The 17292-nt window shown below is 41.4% G+C and overlaps 1 protein-coding gene across 2 annotated transcripts; it reads right to left on the bottom strand.

Annotated features, from left to right (window-relative positions):
- Positions 1–1510: 1510 nt before the first annotated feature.
- prpf18 (PRP18 pre-mRNA processing factor 18 homolog (yeast)) lies at positions 1511–16262 on the bottom strand. Of its 2 annotated transcripts, XM_055933673.1 has the most exons (11): positions 16072–16262; positions 15607–15684; positions 10525–10551; positions 4036–4140; positions 3822–3935; positions 3435–3584; positions 3164–3232; positions 2811–2951; positions 2656–2727; positions 2374–2529; positions 1511–2223 (listed from the first exon to the last, which is right to left on the bottom strand). In XM_055933673.1, the coding sequence occupies exons 1-11, from the start codon at positions 16135–16137 to the stop codon at positions 2143–2145; spliced, it is 1059 nt and encodes a 352-aa protein (XP_055789648.1). In that variant the 5' UTR covers positions 16138–16262; the 3' UTR covers positions 1511–2142. The 2 variants fall into 2 exon arrangements, with proteins under 2 accessions (XP_055789648.1, XP_055789649.1); XM_055933674.1 differs by lacking the exon at positions 10525–10551.
- Between the last annotated feature and the right edge of the window lie 1030 nt (positions 16263–17292).

The following is a 17292-nucleotide window of genomic DNA, read 5'->3' as shown; positions in this document are numbered from 1 at the left end:
TCTGAGCACTGATGGAGGGATTGTGTGTTCCTGGTGTAACTCGGGCAGTTGTTGTTGCCATCCTGTACCTGTCCCGCAGGTGTGATGTTCGGATTTACCGATCCTGTGCAGGTGTTGATACACGTGGTCTGCCACTGCGAGGACGATCAGCTGTCCGTCCTGTCTCCCTGTAGCACTCATTCCATACGTGTTTTTCATATTTTTAATGTCTTCTATTATTCTACAATGTAGAAAATAGTAAAAATAAAGAAAAACCCTTGAATGAGTAGATGTGTCCAAACTTTTGACAGGTACACATACATGAATGTATAAAATGAATAATTTTATGCGAAAACCCAAGGGTGTGCAACATTTCTCTCCATGTTAGGAATACTGGACAATTGAAATGAGGTTGCTAAATCAAGCGGTTGAAGGGGTATTTACATTTGAATATTGTGATCATGCACTTTGACAGCCCCCAACTAGTTGCATTGACGGTGCGCTAGGCTGCCTACACCATTGCGATGTATGAAACTCGGGTCGTAATGTGTCAAGACCTGTTCAACGTTGCACATCTTTTTCTTTTTTTTCTTCCTTCATAGAATCTCTAACCTGAGGTACGTAGCTCAAATCGTTTGCGAGCTATTGAAGTTTGAAGGTCAGAATGTCTTTTTTAAACATTTGCTGGCGAGTGGCGCAAAGGTCTAACATGTTGATTTTGTCCACCCACACCAGATGCGATCAGGACATGCAGGTTGAAATATCAAAACGAACTCTGAACCAACTATATTAATTTGGGGACAGGTCGAAAAGCATTAAACATGTATGGCAATTTAGCTAGCTGCTGTTAGCTAATTTGCCCTGGGATATACATTTGGGTTGTTATTTTACCTGAAATGCCCAAGGTCCTTTACTCCTACAATTATTCCACAGATTAACGCTCAACCAAATTTGTTTCTCGTAATCTCTCCTCCTTCAGGTTTTTTCTTCTTTGGACATTATATAGCAGTTGGCAACCAACTTTACAGGTGCATTACCACAACTGACTGGAGTGTGAACCTCAATTAATCTTTCAATCACATGGGTATATGCTCCTAAAAACAAATGAGATGGGAGAGGCAGGATTTGCAGTGGATTGAGCTTCACAAATGGAACTAAATTACATTTTAGCGCCTGGCCACGCAGACGTGCATGAGCAACTTTTGTTAATGTGTAAATTTATTTTTCAACATTCACGCAGTGTCTGGTCAGCATGTAAAGATCTGCAGCAATGCATTGGTCTGTAGACAGACAAGTGTATAATAAAAATTGGCTCTGCTGTTGGCCTCTGGAGTTTATAGATTAATCATTTTACAGCTGTATAGCGAAATTTGCCCTTAGTTTAAAATGGCGCTTCTCATTTAATGATCTTGTGCATTGCGAAATTATAGAGCTAGGGAACATTTGCAGTTATCTAAAAGTTCCATCAAAATGTATTCTCTAAATAATATTACTTCTTAATAAAGGAATGAAAAGTGACTGACACCAAACACCCCCTGAATTTAGATGTATTGCATTAATAATTACATAGCTTACCATTCACACAGGTAGATGTATACTTTGACAGGTTTCAACTGCCGTTTTCTCATTCTTGAATTTAAAGCTTCTTTTTTCAAAGCTTTGCATAATAAAACGTACACATCATGGCCCTTCTTACAAAGATATAGAACTAGCACACTGGAGAAAGACTCATCTTAGAAGGGATATTTACACGGCATGTTCATTCATTTGAGTAACAAGGAAAATATTAACCTGTACACCCTAAAAAAAAAGCTACCCAAAACAGTAAACAGTGGCAAAAAGTGAACCTCCAAATATACATGAACAGCTGGATCTCCATTGACAGGTATGTAGACAGAAGTACAGAGACTTCCTCAGCTGTTGTGACTTCCACAGATGTGTAACTAAACAGTGGATACCAATCCTGATACTGTAAGACTACAAAGTATACAGGCATGCTTTCCTTCCAACCCAACACTCGCCCACCTGATTCAACATATTTTATGATCATCAAGACCATAGTCAATTGAATTAGGTGCTGTAGCACTAGGTTGGAACAAAAGCCTGCGCACCCCAGGACTCTAAGACAAGGCTTGGTGACCACAGGTGTAGACGGTCAGTGTACTACAGGGCATTGTACTCCACACACTTTGAGGGGTCTGTGGAGAAGTGTTTTTGGCAGATAGTCATCAACCTTTTCAGTCCCTGTTGAAGAGAGAGCAGACGTTAAGATATTTTCACAAGAAGGCTGAGCAGTCAGCTATCTTACTTATGCTACTCTATTTGGGTTAACACAGAGGTTAGGGGTCATCTTTGATCCAAGTTATATTCAGAGGTTAACACGGAGGTCCTAACCTGGATGTATTTTCTCTGGGTCTCGTCGTTGAGGACGTGGGCCACGTGTTTGGAGAAGATCTTCTCTCGCCCCGTACGGGCGTGGATGCCCACCATGGTCACCCCGATGGGCCAGGGGGCATTACCAATGGCCATCTGCAGGTATGCATCGTTCGCCTGGAACAGACAAGCACAGTTTAACTGCCCAATCTTAGTTTAGTTACATGACACACACTAATACCAATCATACTAAACACAAAACACCCAATTAAAGTGACAACAGGTAGAAAACAAGTTCAATACCTTTACATATTCTCTCTGCAGCATGAATTTAATGATGTCTGTGATTGATTCTTTGATGTCTGCTGGCAAACTCTAAAAGAAAAAGAAAGACAATAAAACAAGACCATATCCACCACACTCATTTCACAGAGGGCAGTTCTCTGAGGTGAACACACCTTCTTGCGTAGTTTCCGGAATAGCGGTTTGAGGTAGGACTCAGTCTGTTTCTGGGTGGCGCTGGCCAGCTTGCCCTGCACGCTGCGCTTCACGTGGTCCTCTCGACCGTTCAGGTCCTTCGCCCAGACTCCCAGCAGGAACTACAGACCACAACAAACTATATCCACAACTGCCAAGAAACTACTGACCATAACACAACAATGTTAGCACACAAACATATTTTTTTTTATATCTCCATCACAGGATTACAATAAATAATTACAACACTGGATAGAGATTACATCAGCAACTGTTGAATTCGCAAACAACTCTCCCTAAAGCAAAAAGCTGAGCAAAACGCTCTCAGTCTCACCCTAAGGACTTTGTCGATGACATCCTGGTCCCCATTGTCATCTCCCGTTCCCAGAGATTTACCCAGAGCCTGTAGGACAACAAATACCAAACAAGAGGACAAAGGAATAACGTGTTCTTATGATGCATTGACACATAGGACTTTGTTTGGACTGTGGTAGAAGAGGGACATTCAGCACCTTTTATTTACAATTGTGGATTTAAATGTAGCCCTTAAACCCTGAGTTAAGGACAAATATAGTGGCTTTAGTGACTCCCCAGTCGCTGTGTACCTCCAGCTCCTCAATGGTTGTGTCTGCCTCATGTACTCTTAGATCGAATTGTGTGTCCACCTCACCCGGCTCCCCAGTGCCCCCTACGATCTCATTCAGGTACTGCGCATCAATCTTATCCATGGCTGCCTTCAGGTCGTTCCTCAAACCCTGCCCAGAGAATACACAGTAACACAGGTGATCATCTTTACATCACAGGTGGTCAGTGCCCGAAAAGTCACGTATAATGTTCTGGGCTAGCATGTACACAACAGTACCAAGGACAATGAGAGTGCTTAAGTGTGTCCAACTCTTCTTTAACCTTACAAAAATAATATAAAACCCACCACAAAAACAAAGAGCTAGTTCGCACCACCACCCTGCCTCATAACAGTGACAGGATGTTACCTTGTTGACTTCCGGAGCGAGAATCTCAATCTTCCTGAGCCTCTGGAAGGCCTCATAGTCTGACTCTGCAAACAGACGCACTGGTTCCCCTCGCTCCCTCAGCCGCCGGATCACCTGGACAAAAAAAACAAGCACGTCTCCTCCCTGTTCATACCAACTGAACAGAACCCAGGAGGCTTGACACAATAAAACCAGCTCTGATTGGCCGACTCACCTCCTGCCGGGAGAGCGACATTGGCAGCTTCTCCTCAGTCAGCTCCAACTCTAAAGTGCTATTGGACGAGGTGGAGGGATCTGCCTTCTCCTCTTTCTTCTCCATCTTTGAGATAACACAGAGGTAAAAGGGAGAGAGAGGGGCATGGGTTAGTTTCCTGTTTTCACTGCTATAGTGTACCACAGTATGAGTCATAATAACCAGCGTTCAAACAGGTTCCAATCATTTTTCCCAAAGGGGGTTTTAGGAACACTTAAAATAAGGGCTGTTCATATAGGCTTAACCTGGCATGGAGTTTTGATAACCGTGTAAATCTTTCTTTGACAATGTGACTTATCTATTCGCCTGTATTTACCTCCAAAAATGCTAATTAGGCTAGTATAAAGAGCTACAAATGCCATGATCTGGACGAGACTGCCAAATCAAGGCAAAGGTAAATTAATCCAGAGATTCTAATATTAGCTAAACGTAGTCCTGAAAAAATTGGCAACATTTCTTACATTTACAATTTTATGAACTGTCTTGTGCAAGTTTTAAATTGACACAATACCTGTTAGCAAAAGGTGTCAGCTAGAGATGACATGCAGACGCTTGCAAGGATGTTGTTTTGCATGTCTACTTTGATGCTAATTAGCATTATTAAAAATGAGTAAAGACTAATATATCGATAAAGGGTTACATGGTTATCAAAACGTCACGCCAGGGTAAGGATACACAAAACAGGGAATTTTAGAATAACTTAAAATAAGCGCTATGAGAAAAATGAATAGTGGAAAAATTATTGGAACCATTTCCCTGTTTGACCGCCAGGTTTTATAAGTATTATGACACCTCCACTGTGGGGCTCTAGAGGCTAAACTCAGAGGTCTCCATTACTATTGGCTCTCACCAGAGATCTGTATATATAATGAAAAGATGCTCATGTCTCCGTCCTAACAATAGGAGTTGGCAGGAAGACAGTCGACAAGCTTAGGTCCAAAATAAGCCCATAGAAACGCATCGGGCTTATTTTGGACAGATTTTGGCGAGAGTGAAACCTCCACTCTCTCAGCTGGCGAAATGTGTTACCATAATCATCCTCACAAACGGCTAAAATGCCAGCAGAAGCAGTAGAGCGTGCTCACGCCGTACTGTCATGCAGAGACATTATCTATTGCTGCTGACTCACCTGGGACCAGCAGTCTCTTCCAAAGCAAACCAATACTGTAAACAGAAAGACTGCTGGTATACAAATCCATCATACCATTTCAAAGCAGCATGAACATAGGAAAAACACTGTTGCATGTAGACCATCTCCATGGCTGTTAAAAATCCTGTTTTAAAATGATTAAACCACTGCATAGCAATTTCATCTTTCAAATATACGTCGGGTTGGGTTGCAAAGGGTCGGAAACTTTCCGGAAATTTTCCATGGGAAATTAAGCCCGGGTATTTTGCTTAAATTAATTTTTAAAAAGTCTATAACAGTGAACCTTTGTGGGATACACATAAGGCAATTCTAGGTCTTGTGGCATATTTTGGTTAAACTATCCCCAATACAATGGAATTGCAACCCTCTGCATGCACAGTGCATTCTTCCATCACATGTACAGCTGATTCTCAAGATCTTGCACACTAATGAGATGCTATTGAGCCCACACTACTACTGTCTGAGCCAAGGACTACCGTACATGCTTTTTGGTAAGTTTTGATTACAATACTGGGAGGGTTGATATATTTTACATTACATGATTTTTGTTAACTAGTAAATAGTAGCCTACAGCAAAGTGTGTTTAAATCATTTCTAACTTGTTAATTTCTGCCGATTAGTTTTTGCTACCATGTGGGTTTTAGCTTGCTTGCGCCTGCTAACTGAGGAGTGTTAATTCACCTTTTTCAATACACGTTTCATTATAAGACATTCATCTTACAAAAGGAGTTGTTTAATCTAACTGCTTAACTATTTATCTGTACATGGAATTGTATGTTGTTTTTTTTAAACAATTTTTTCCCTAATCTTTACAGGAAAATGCCACATTTCACTGCAGCTAATGTAGAAGGAAGAGCTGTGTACATTTGCAAATACTGTGCAAAATATGTGAAGAATGCAACAAAGATGCAGAATCTGGCCAAGTGCATAAAGTTTCCTCAGCGTTCACAGCAAGCAACCTGACAAAAGTCCCTCTACTTCTATTCGAGGTGAAAATTATGAATCAGGCACCTTATCGGTAGCAACAGCTCATGGTCCTCCTGGAATCTGAAGTGTTTTTGGCTCATTGGAGGAACGTAGTCATTCACCTCTGATGCTCACAGGCAATGTGTATTGGAAGAGATTTCTGAATGTTCTTCACCCAGGATACACCCCTCCAACAAGACATGCTTCATCTACTAGTTCAAAAGAGTTCAAGTGAAGGTCAAGCAAATCAGAGAAAGCAGACTATTGCAATCATCTCTGATGGGTGGTCGAATGTTCGTGGGCAAGGAATAATTAACTACATCTCCAACCCTCAACCAGTATATTCTACAAGAGCACAGACACACCGGTCTCTACATTGCAGATGAGCTGAAGGCAGTCAATGACTTGGACCACAGAAGGTATTTGCACTGGTGACAGACAATGCTACAAACATGAAGGCTGCTTGGTCTAAAGTAGAGGAGTCCTACCCTCACATCACACCCATTGGCTGTGCTGCTCATGCACTGAATCTGCTCGTCAAGGACATCATGATACTGGAAACAATGGATACACTCTACAAGAGAGCCAAGGAAATGGTTAGGTATGTGAAGGGTCATCAAGTTATAGCAGCAATCTACCTCATAAAGCAAAGAGAGAGAATAAGAACACCACATTGAAGCTGCCCAGCAACACCCGTTGGGGTGGTGTTGTTATCATGATTGACAGTCTCCTGTAAGGGAAGGAGTCTCTCCAAGAAATGGCCATATCACAGTCTGCCGATATGGACAGCCCCATCAAGAGAATCCTTCTGGATGATGTATTTTGGGAGAGAGTGGTAAGCAGCCGGAAACCTATAGCAATAGCCATTGCACGGATTGAGGGAGACAATGCAGTCATGTCTGATGTTCAGACTCTGCTTGCATATGTAAGAGAAGAAATCCATACTGCCCTGCCCACTTCACTGTTGCGCCAAGCAGAGGAAAATACAGTTCTGAAATGCATCAAAAAATGTGAAGACTTCTGCCTGAAGCCCATACACATCGCAGTGTACATGTTGAACCCCAAGAATGCTGGCAAGAGTATCCTGTCTGGTGTAGAGATCAACAAGACCTATGTTACCATCACTACAGTGTCGTCTCGCCACCTTGGCCTGGATGAGAGCAAGGTTCTTGGCAGTCTGGCAAAGTGCATTTCCAAGCAAGGGCTTTGGGATGGAGATGGAATATGGCAGTTGTGCCAACATGCTGTTGAAGTCAGAAGTTTACATACACCTTAACTGTATTTAGCTAACTCAGTTTCACAATTCCTGACATTTAATCCTAGTAAAAATTCCCTGTCTTAGGTCAGTTAGGATCACCAACATTTAAGAATGTGAAATGTCAGAATAGTAGAGAATGATTTATTTCAGCTTTGATTTCTATCATCACATTCCTAGTGTGTCAGAAGTTCATATACTCAAATAGTATTTGGTAGCATTGCCTATAAATTGCTTAACTTGGGTCAAACATTTTGGTTAGCCTTCCACAAGGTTCCCACAATAAGTTGGGTGAATTTTGGCCCATTCCTCCTGACAGAGCTGGTGTAACTGAGTTAGGTTTGTAGGCCTCCTTGCTCGTACACGTTTTTTCAGTTCTGCCCACACATTTTATATAGGTTTGAGGTCAGGGCTTTGTGATGGCCACTCCAATACCTTGACTTTGTTGTCCTTAAGCAATTTTGCAACAACTTTGAAAGTATGCTTAGGGTCATTGTACATTTGGAAGACCCATTTGCGACCACGCTTTAACTTCCTGGCTGATGTCTTGAGATGTTGCTTCAATATATCTACATAATTTTTCTTCCTCATGATGCCGTCTTTTTGTGCACCAGGCCCTCCTGCAGCAAAGCACCCCCACAACATGATGCTGCCACCCCCATTCTTCATGGTTGGGGTGGTGTTCTTTGGCTTGCAAGCATCCCCCTTTTTCCTCCAAACATAACAATGGTCATTATGGCCAAACCATTCTATTTTTGTTTCATCAGACCAGAGGACATTTCTCCAAAAAGTACGATCTTTGTCCCCATGTGCAGTTGCAAACCGTAATCTGGCTTTTTTATGGCGGTTTTGGAGCAGTGGCTTCTTCCTTGCTGAGCGGCCTTTCAGGTTATGTCGATATAGGACTTGTTTTACTGTGGATGTAGATACTTTTGTACCCGTTTCCTCCAGCATCTTCACAAGGTCCTTTGCTGTTGTTCTGGGATTGATTTGACCTTTTTGCACCAACGTATGTTCATCTCTAGGAGACAAAATGCGTCTCGTTCCTGAACGGTATGACGGCTGCGTGGTCCCATGGTGTTTATACTTGCGTACTATTGTTTGTACAGATGAATGTGCTACCTTCAGGCATTTGTAAATTGCTCCCAAGGATGAACCAGACTTGTGGAGGTCTACAATTTATTTTCTGGAGTCTTGACTGATTTCTTTTGATTTTCCCATGATGTCACGCAAAGAGGCACTGAGTTTGAACGTAGACCTTGAAATACATCCACATGTATACCTCCAATTGACTCAAATTATGTCAATTAGCCTATCAGAAGCTTCTAAAGGCATGACATCATTTTCTGGAATTTTCCAAGCTGTTTAAAGGCACAGTTAACTCAGTTTATGTAAACTTCTGACCCACTGGAATTGTGATACAGTGAATTATAGGTGAAATAATGTGTCTGTAAACAGTAGTTGGAAAAATTACTTGTGTCATGCACAAAGTAGATGTCCTAACCGACTTGCCAAAACTATAGTTTGTTGCCAAGAAATTTGTGGAGTGGTTGAAAAACGAGTTTTAATGACTCCAACCTAAGTGTATGTAAACTTCCGACTTCAACTGTATCTCATCAGCCACCTGGTGGAAGGGACTGAGGCTCTTTCTCCTGTTGCCTCCATGATCCTCCAAATCGCACCAACTACAGCAGCAACATGTCCTTGTTTGGGAACACACACACACCAGGCTAACCAATACAAGGGTTGAAAAATTGGTGGCCACCTGGGCAAATTTCAGCCTTTTTGAGCCTGACAACGAGCCACCCTCAACAAGGTTGGAAAGTGACAGTGAAGATGAGGACTCAGAGTCTGATGTTCAAGAGGTGGACATGAGGAGATCCAGGGAGAAGACATAGAAGCCTGAGAGGAAGATTATTTTACAGATGTATGTTGAAAATGTTTTTTTGGGTAGGTGCGATGGATCATTGAACATTCCCTTTTGTTGTTCAGTGAAATTATCCCATGTGAAGAGTCAACTCAATTAATTAAAAAGTTAAATTTGTAACTAATTGTTTTTTATTTCCATTGTTAGGATTTAATCATGTCTACTTATGATAAGATAGAAGGTTTATGTTTGTCTCCATATGATATGGTAAATATATCCAATGCATTAATGTTAATTCCCATATATTCCTGTTAATTCCCATGGAAAGTTTCCACCTCTGAATATTCCCCAAAATGTGAAACCCTACTGATGGGTCATGCTTTTAGAAGCACATGCATCTCTTCACCTTAAGATTGTGTTTCTAGGAAGAGCACAATCAAAACAAAAAAAAGTACACCACAAAAGACCCCAAAATGCACAAAGAATCCAAGTCAGATGCAGGTGCTGCATTTGTAAACTAAAACCCACTTTATTAGGCACATTTAGAGCTGTATTAGTCAGCTGAATTGAAATGCAGTTCTCCCCACACATGAGCGATTCTCAAAAGTAAGGCAAAACCTGCAAACACAAAAAACAGGGGGAAAAACAGAACGTTTTTTCTGCTACAAAGGCCCATATCAAACTTATTGGAAATATATGAGGCAAAGCCTGATTAACCCAAAACTTTAAAAAGCAAAAGGATAAACTGACAACAGAGCCTAAACTCATGCTCAACATGGATATGTCCCAACTCTCCATTCCTTGCCCCCTCTCCTTCCAGACAACTGATCAGTGAAGGGACTGAATACAACCCACACATCCACCACTTAAATTGGACAGGTTTAAGCAACATGACTGAAGCTCTAAGCCTATTGGAAGGATGGGTGGAGCAATCATAATATATTTTTATACTGTGCTTACATTCAGGTAACATTGAAGCAGCCTGGAGGAAAGAACTAGGTAATGGGTTATTTTGGACTGTATATAGCTAGCTTGCTGCTAGATACATTTCCTCCATATTTTGAACTCCTATCAAGTCCTTGCAGACAGGTAGAATTGAAGGGAAGAAGCAGCGGAAAGGGGAGCTTTGCAAGATTTTTGGGACACACCACTGCCTACTGTCGATCATCCTCGAGACATGCTCCCTGCCTTTGCTGTGCCATCATCCCCTACCTGTCTCTCAGGTGCCTCTTTCTGAACCTGCAGGGCAGCGTTCACAAGATGGGAAGAGAGCACAGTCAACACAGGCTATGCAACATCAGAAAAACATTACCACACAACCCTGTAAGGGGGTCTAGTCGTAGGCTGCACTGTAACTCTGAAGACGAGTCACTGAGGGGAGAAAAAAAAAGTGGAGATTGAACAGACAGTGCAGAGATAGGAAGGGGAGGAGGAAGGGAATGGAAGAAGGTGGTCGGACAGAGAGGAAAAGAGAATCTCGAAACAAGGAGTAAGATGAAGGGCACAAGGGAGAGAGAATAAGAGAGAACAGACAATGGGCTATAGCTAACCTTTGATGACTCGCAGTTCTATTATATTACACATAAGAGTCATTGGATGAAGGCGTCTTCTGTACAGGGGAGTTTTGTTAAGAGCCTCGGCGCTCGGTCTGAACATTACCACGCATCGCTTGCGGTACGGTTTTAGAATAATAAGGACCATATCTTTCATATCAGTGAGACATTTTCAAAAAACAAAACTGATACTTTTATAGGGTTAGGGTTCCCACACAGTCATATTTCAAAGTTACAGCACTTGTTTACGGAAAACAGACAAGACAGAGGGACTACATCGGCGTCTCCGAACATCTGTGTGTAAACAGAAGGCGGCCACAAACGTGTTGACACTGAAAAATACTGTTGCCTGCAACTGTTAAAACCGGCTCAAAACAGCACAGTAAGTGCATTTTGATGTGAAATGAAAGTAGAGGGATTTGTGTTCCGAGAACAGTACCAATTCACGTTTAGATTGAGAAAATGAATAACTAAGGAAGAATTTCACTTCTCTCATTGACTTAATCCAGCAGCATATCACCCTGCATCCCAATGCTGGCTTTCCTCTGAAGCTAACGAGGGTTGATCCTGGATGGGAGACCAGATGCTGCTGGAAGTGGTGTTAGGGGGCCAGTAGGAGGCACTCTTTCCTCTGGTCTAAAAAAAATTATAATATCCCAACGCCCTAGGGGAGTGATTGGGGACATTGCCCTGTGTAGGGTGCCGTCTTTCGGGTGGGACATTTAACAGGTGTCCCTACTCTCTGTGGTCACTAACGTTCCCATAGCATTTATCAGAGTAGGGGTGTTAACCCCGGTGTCCTGGCTAAATTCCCAATCTGGCCCTCATACCGTCATGGCCACCTAATCATCCTCAGCTTCCAATCGGCTCATTCATCCCCCCGCAACTATTCTCCAGGTCATTGATGTAAATGAGAATGTGTTCAGTCAACTTACCTGGTAAAGTATTTATTTATTTTACTTCAAATCCCAAACCCCGGAATGGTCTACTAAAAAGGCATGCTTCAGTTCGGCTGGTGGCTAGCTGAAGTCAACTAGGCAAACCAAACAAGTGTGCTTGCATACTCCTTTAAGACCTTGTGCTTTTCCCCCTCATTTTTCAAATACTACTGTGTGTCCATTTTGAGACACCGTCGCCAGTAGAGGTCGACCGATTAATCGGGGCCGATTTCAAGTTTTCATAACAATCGGAAATCGGTATTTTTGGGCGCCAATTATTATTATTTTTTTTACACCTTTATTTAATCTTTATTTAACTAGGCAAGTCAGTTAAGAACACATTCTTATTTTCAATGACGGCCTAGGAACTGAGGCAGAACGACAGATTTTTAACCTTGTCAGCTCGGGGTTCCAATCTTGCAACCTTACAGTTAACTAGTCCAATGCTCTAACACTGATTACATTGCACTCCACGAGGAGCCTGCCTGTGCCGCGAATGCAGTAAGCTAAGGTAAATTGCTAGCTAGCATTAAACTTATCTTATAAAAAACAATCAATCAATGACTGTCATTGCTCCAATATGTACTTAACCATAAACATCAATGCCTTTCTTAAAATCAATACACAAGTTTATATTTTTAAACCTGCATATTTAGCTAAAAGATATCCAGGCTAGCAGGCAATATTAACCAGGTGAAATTGTGTCATTTCTCTTGCGTTCATTGCACGCAGAGTCAGGGTATATGCAACAGTTTGGGCCGCCTGGCTCTTTGCGAACTAATTTGCCAGAATTTTACATAATTATGAAAACATTGAAGGTTGTGCAATGTAACAGGAATATTTAGACTCATGGATGCCACCCGTTAGATAAAATACGGAACGGAATAAACGTTTAGTTTGAGGTGATAGTTTCCGGATCAGTCAAAGGTATATGGTTTAGAGAGAAATAGTCAACGCGTTATAATTCCTGTAATAACTTGCAGCTGAACTTGACAGGGGTTCCTTCGTTATTTTACCGTTCATGTCTTCCATAGAGAATGTCTTGATCTACTTCAAATAAGGTCTGTTTCGTGCAGGCTTAAACCGCCTCGAGGTTTTGATACCTGTGTAAATCTCACTAGGATAAAGGTAACGTTTGTCAACATATTTTCATAAATCCACTCTACAAAAAAATGTATCTTCGCTTATATTTAGCCAATATTGATCAGAGTTACCTTGTCCTATGGATATCTACAGTTATAAAATTGGCAAGGTGGTGTAAGCCTACACGAAACAGACCTTATTTTAAGTGAATCTAAAAATATCCTATGGAATAAATTAAGGAACTGCTTTTCAGATTTTGCTAGAAGGTGTCATGGGAATTATGACTCGCACTTTGGTCGTCAATTCTTACCATGCCCATTATTAAAATAGGATTTCCTGCATATAGAAATGACAGTTTTTGTTTTCAACATTCATCACAGGTAACTTAAACTCTATTTTTATTCAAAAAGTTGAGAGTATTTGTCTCCTAAGCAGACTCTTCAGTATCATTGTCACTTCAGCTGTGTGTGTGTGTGTATTTATGTATTATATTAGGTTAAAATAAAAAAGTGTTCATTGTTCATTCAGTATTGTTGCAGTTGTCATTATTACAAAAATGTGTGTGTGTGATATATATATACACACTGCTCAAAAAAATAAAGGGAACACTAAAATAACACATCCTAGATTTGAATGAATGAAATATTCTTATTAAATACTTTTTTCATTACATAGTTGAATGTGCTGACAACAAAATCACACAAAAATGATCAATGGAAATCAAATTTATCAACCCATGGAGGTCTGGATTTGTAGTCACACTCAAAATTAAAGTGGAAAACCACACTACAGGCTGATCCAACTTTGATGTAATGTCCTTAGAACAAGTCAAAATGAGGCTCAGTAGTGTGTGTGTGGCCTCCACGTGCCTGTATGACCTCCCTACAACGCCTGGGCATGCTCCTGATGAGGTGGCGGATGGTCTCCTGAGGGATCTCCTCCCAGACCTGGACTAAAGCATCCGCCAACTCCTGGACAGTCTGTGGTGCAACGTGGCGTTGGTGGATGGAGCGAGACATGATGTCCCAGATGTGCTCAATTGGATTCAGGTCTGGGGAACGGGCGGGCCAGTCCATAGCATCAATGCCTTCCTCTTGTAGGAACTGCTGCCACATGAGGTCTAGCATTGTCTTGCATTAGGAGGAACCCAGGGCCAACCGCACCAGCATATGTTCTCACAAGGGGTCTGAGGATCTCATCTCAGTACCTAATGGCAGTCAGGCTACCTTTGGCGAGCACATGGAGGGCTGTGCGGCCCACCCCAAAGAAATGCCACCCCACACCATGACTGACCCACCGCCAAACCGGTCATGCTGGAGGATGTTGCAGGCAGCAGAGCGTTCTCCACGGCGTCTCCAGACTCTGTCACGTCTGTCACATGTGCGTGTGAACCTGCTTTCATCTGTGAAGAGCACAGGGCTCCAGTGGCGAATTTGCCAATCTTGGTGTTCTCTGGCAAATGCCAAACGTCCTGCACGGTGTTGTGGGATAAGCACAACCCCCACCTGTGGACGTCTGGCCCTCATACCACCCTCATGGAGTCTGTTTCTGACCGTTTGAGTAGACACATGCACATTTGTGGCCTGCTGGAGGTGATTTTGCAGGGCTCTGGCAGTGCTCCTCCTTGCACAAAGGCGGAGGTAGCGGTCCTGCTGCTGGGTTGTTGCCCTACGGTCTCCTCCACGTCTCCTGATGTACTGGCCTGTCTCCTGGTAGCGCCTCCATGCTCTAGACACTACGCTGACAGACACAGCAAACCTTCTTGCCACAGCTCGCATTGATGTGCCATCCTGGATGAGCTGCACTACCTGAGCCACTTGTGTGGGTTGTAGACTCCGTCTTATGCTACCACTAGAGTGAGAGCACCGCCAGCATTCAAAAGTGACCAAAACATCAGCCAGGAAGCATAGGAACTGAGAAGTGGTCTGTGGTCACCACCTGCAGAATCACTCCTTTATTGGGGGTGTCTTGCTAATTGCCTATAATTTCCACCTTTTGTCTATTCCATTTGCACAACAGCATGTGAAATTTATTGTCAATCAGTGTTGCTTCCTAAGTGGACAGTTTGATTTCACAGAAGTGTGATTGACTTGGAGTTACATTGTGTTGTTTAAGTGTTCCCTTTATTTTTTTGAGCAGTGTATAAAAAAAAAATGTTTATATATATATATATATATATATATATATATATATATATATATATATATATATTTTTTTTTTTTAAATCGGCCGAGTAATCGGTATTGGCTTTTTTTTGTCCTCCAATAATCGGTATCGGCTTTGAAAAATCATAAATCGGTCGACCTCTAATCGCCAGTACACACTTCCTTAAAATAATCAGAATTAATCAAAGATAAGTAAATTAATGACTTATTGAGTTTTTGCCAAAGAAAACCTTTGTCACACAATTGTACTTCGGACACAATGGTGCACTATTTCTCAATTAAAATAATTGGCATGAAAATTAGTCCCTCCCTGAAGAATCCCTACCAATCACCGACAAAGTGGCGTAGACTTCGGGTTGCGTCAAAAAAATTATAATAAAGTGTCCAAAGTCTAAAACGTCCCAAACTCTCGTCATAATATATGTACGAACTCTTTCGGCTGGAAAGCATGCATACGCCTTTCTTTAGTCTCCTTCACAAGTTTTCCCGGAAGTCTCGCCTCTAGGTTTTAGAAACGCGGTTAAACAAAATAAAATAAAAAAGCTGTGATATTACCTTGTGGCCACATCTTTCGAAATACTCTTCTTCTTCTTTTCGGGCAAGATCGGCTCGTTTGAAGTATTTCTTTGAATCCTGTGAATATATTCATTATCACCGCATGTCAACAATAAGATGCAACGATGGCAACATTTTAATCTCACAAGTAAAAAAAGAATACTTAGCTAACTAACGTAGATAAGCTCTTGAAACTAAGCGAAGATAACTAGTTAACGTTAGCTGGTGCAAGCATGCCGCTAACCTCAGAGTCCTATAACGTTAGCTCTTAATTTTATCATGACGCAGGCTCACCAAATTTGTACTTTAAGCTAACGTTGGCTAGCTAGCTACTATTTGAGTAAACACTTAATTAAACGTTCATGTACCTGCCCACGCCAAGCAACCTAACTTAAAGCAACTCTAGCTAGCTCAATTTAGCTAGCTGACTAGTAAACATACTAACGTTAGCTACCAGCTACTCACAGTAATAAGATTTTTGTCTTCAATTAGTTTTCTCTTCCTCACGATTTCAGCATTTAAGAAATCCATATTAATTATCAAATATGTCGTTATTTCTTTAGTCTTCACAGTTCAAATATATAGACCGGATCAGCTGTTTGGGAAAATGCTGGAAACAATCTGACCCGGACGTGAATAAGATTTCCTCCAACGTGAATACACACGTCATGGCGTTCAAAATAAAAGTAATTGGACTAAGGTGGCGTTATTAAGGATGATCAAAAATGAATCGCTAAATACTGTAGCAATTTTTACAGAAAATTGTATAGCTCTACGTACTGTCAGGAATCCACAGATATGTTTTTTGACTCACTGAATAATGTTCACTCTATCAGTGATATATAATCTAAACAGTGTGATGATCAGAAGTCTAGAGGTTTACTAAATTTTAACCCTCTTATTAAAAAACCCCAGAAGAAGCTAAATCAATGGCTACAGAGGGACTTATCTTTAAAAGGAAGAGTCCTAATAACCAAGGCTGAAGGTATCCCTAGACTAACATATGGCGCTCTACCTTTATATCTTGACAGTAAAATAAGCAAGGAGATAGACCAGATGCTTTTCAACTTTCTGTGGAGAAACCGTACCCATTACATTAGGAAAACTGTTGTAATGAACACTTATGAGAATGGTGGGCTTTTCTGGACTTTACCACCTTAAATAATACTTTTAAGATCAATTGGATAAAACAATTCCTAAGAAGACCCACTTCTATGTGGAATTTTATTCCTCATCATGTCTTCTCTACTTTTGGTGGCTTTAACTTCATATTGGTTTGCAATTATAATATTGACAAAGTTCCAGTGAAACTTTCTGCTTTTCATCGGCAAGTTTTCTTGTCATGGTCCTTCATTTATAAGCATAATTTTTCTCCACATAGATATTATATATGGAATAATCGGGATAAATTGTATAAAAATACTTCTTTGTTTTTAGAATATTGGTTCCGAAATAATTGTCACGAACGTCGTAATCCTCCTCGTCTGAGGAGGAGCAAGGATCGGACCAAAGCGCAGCGTGGTTTAAACGAAGACGAAAACGAAGAACACTTGACAAACTACAAAACAATAAACTGACGAATGTGACGCTAAAGCTAAACAGTGCAGACACAGGCAACTGACATAGACATTGACAAAGGAAATAAGGTCAGGAACGTGACAGTAGCCCCCCCCCCCCCAAGGTGCG

The sequence above is a fragment of the Salvelinus fontinalis genome, chromosome 9, assembly GCF_029448725.1.
Source record: "Salvelinus fontinalis isolate EN_2023a chromosome 9, ASM2944872v1, whole genome shotgun sequence".
NCBI lineage: Eukaryota > Metazoa > Chordata > Actinopteri > Salmoniformes > Salmonidae > Salvelinus > Salvelinus fontinalis.
This window is presented reverse-complemented; position numbering and strand designations above follow the sequence as displayed.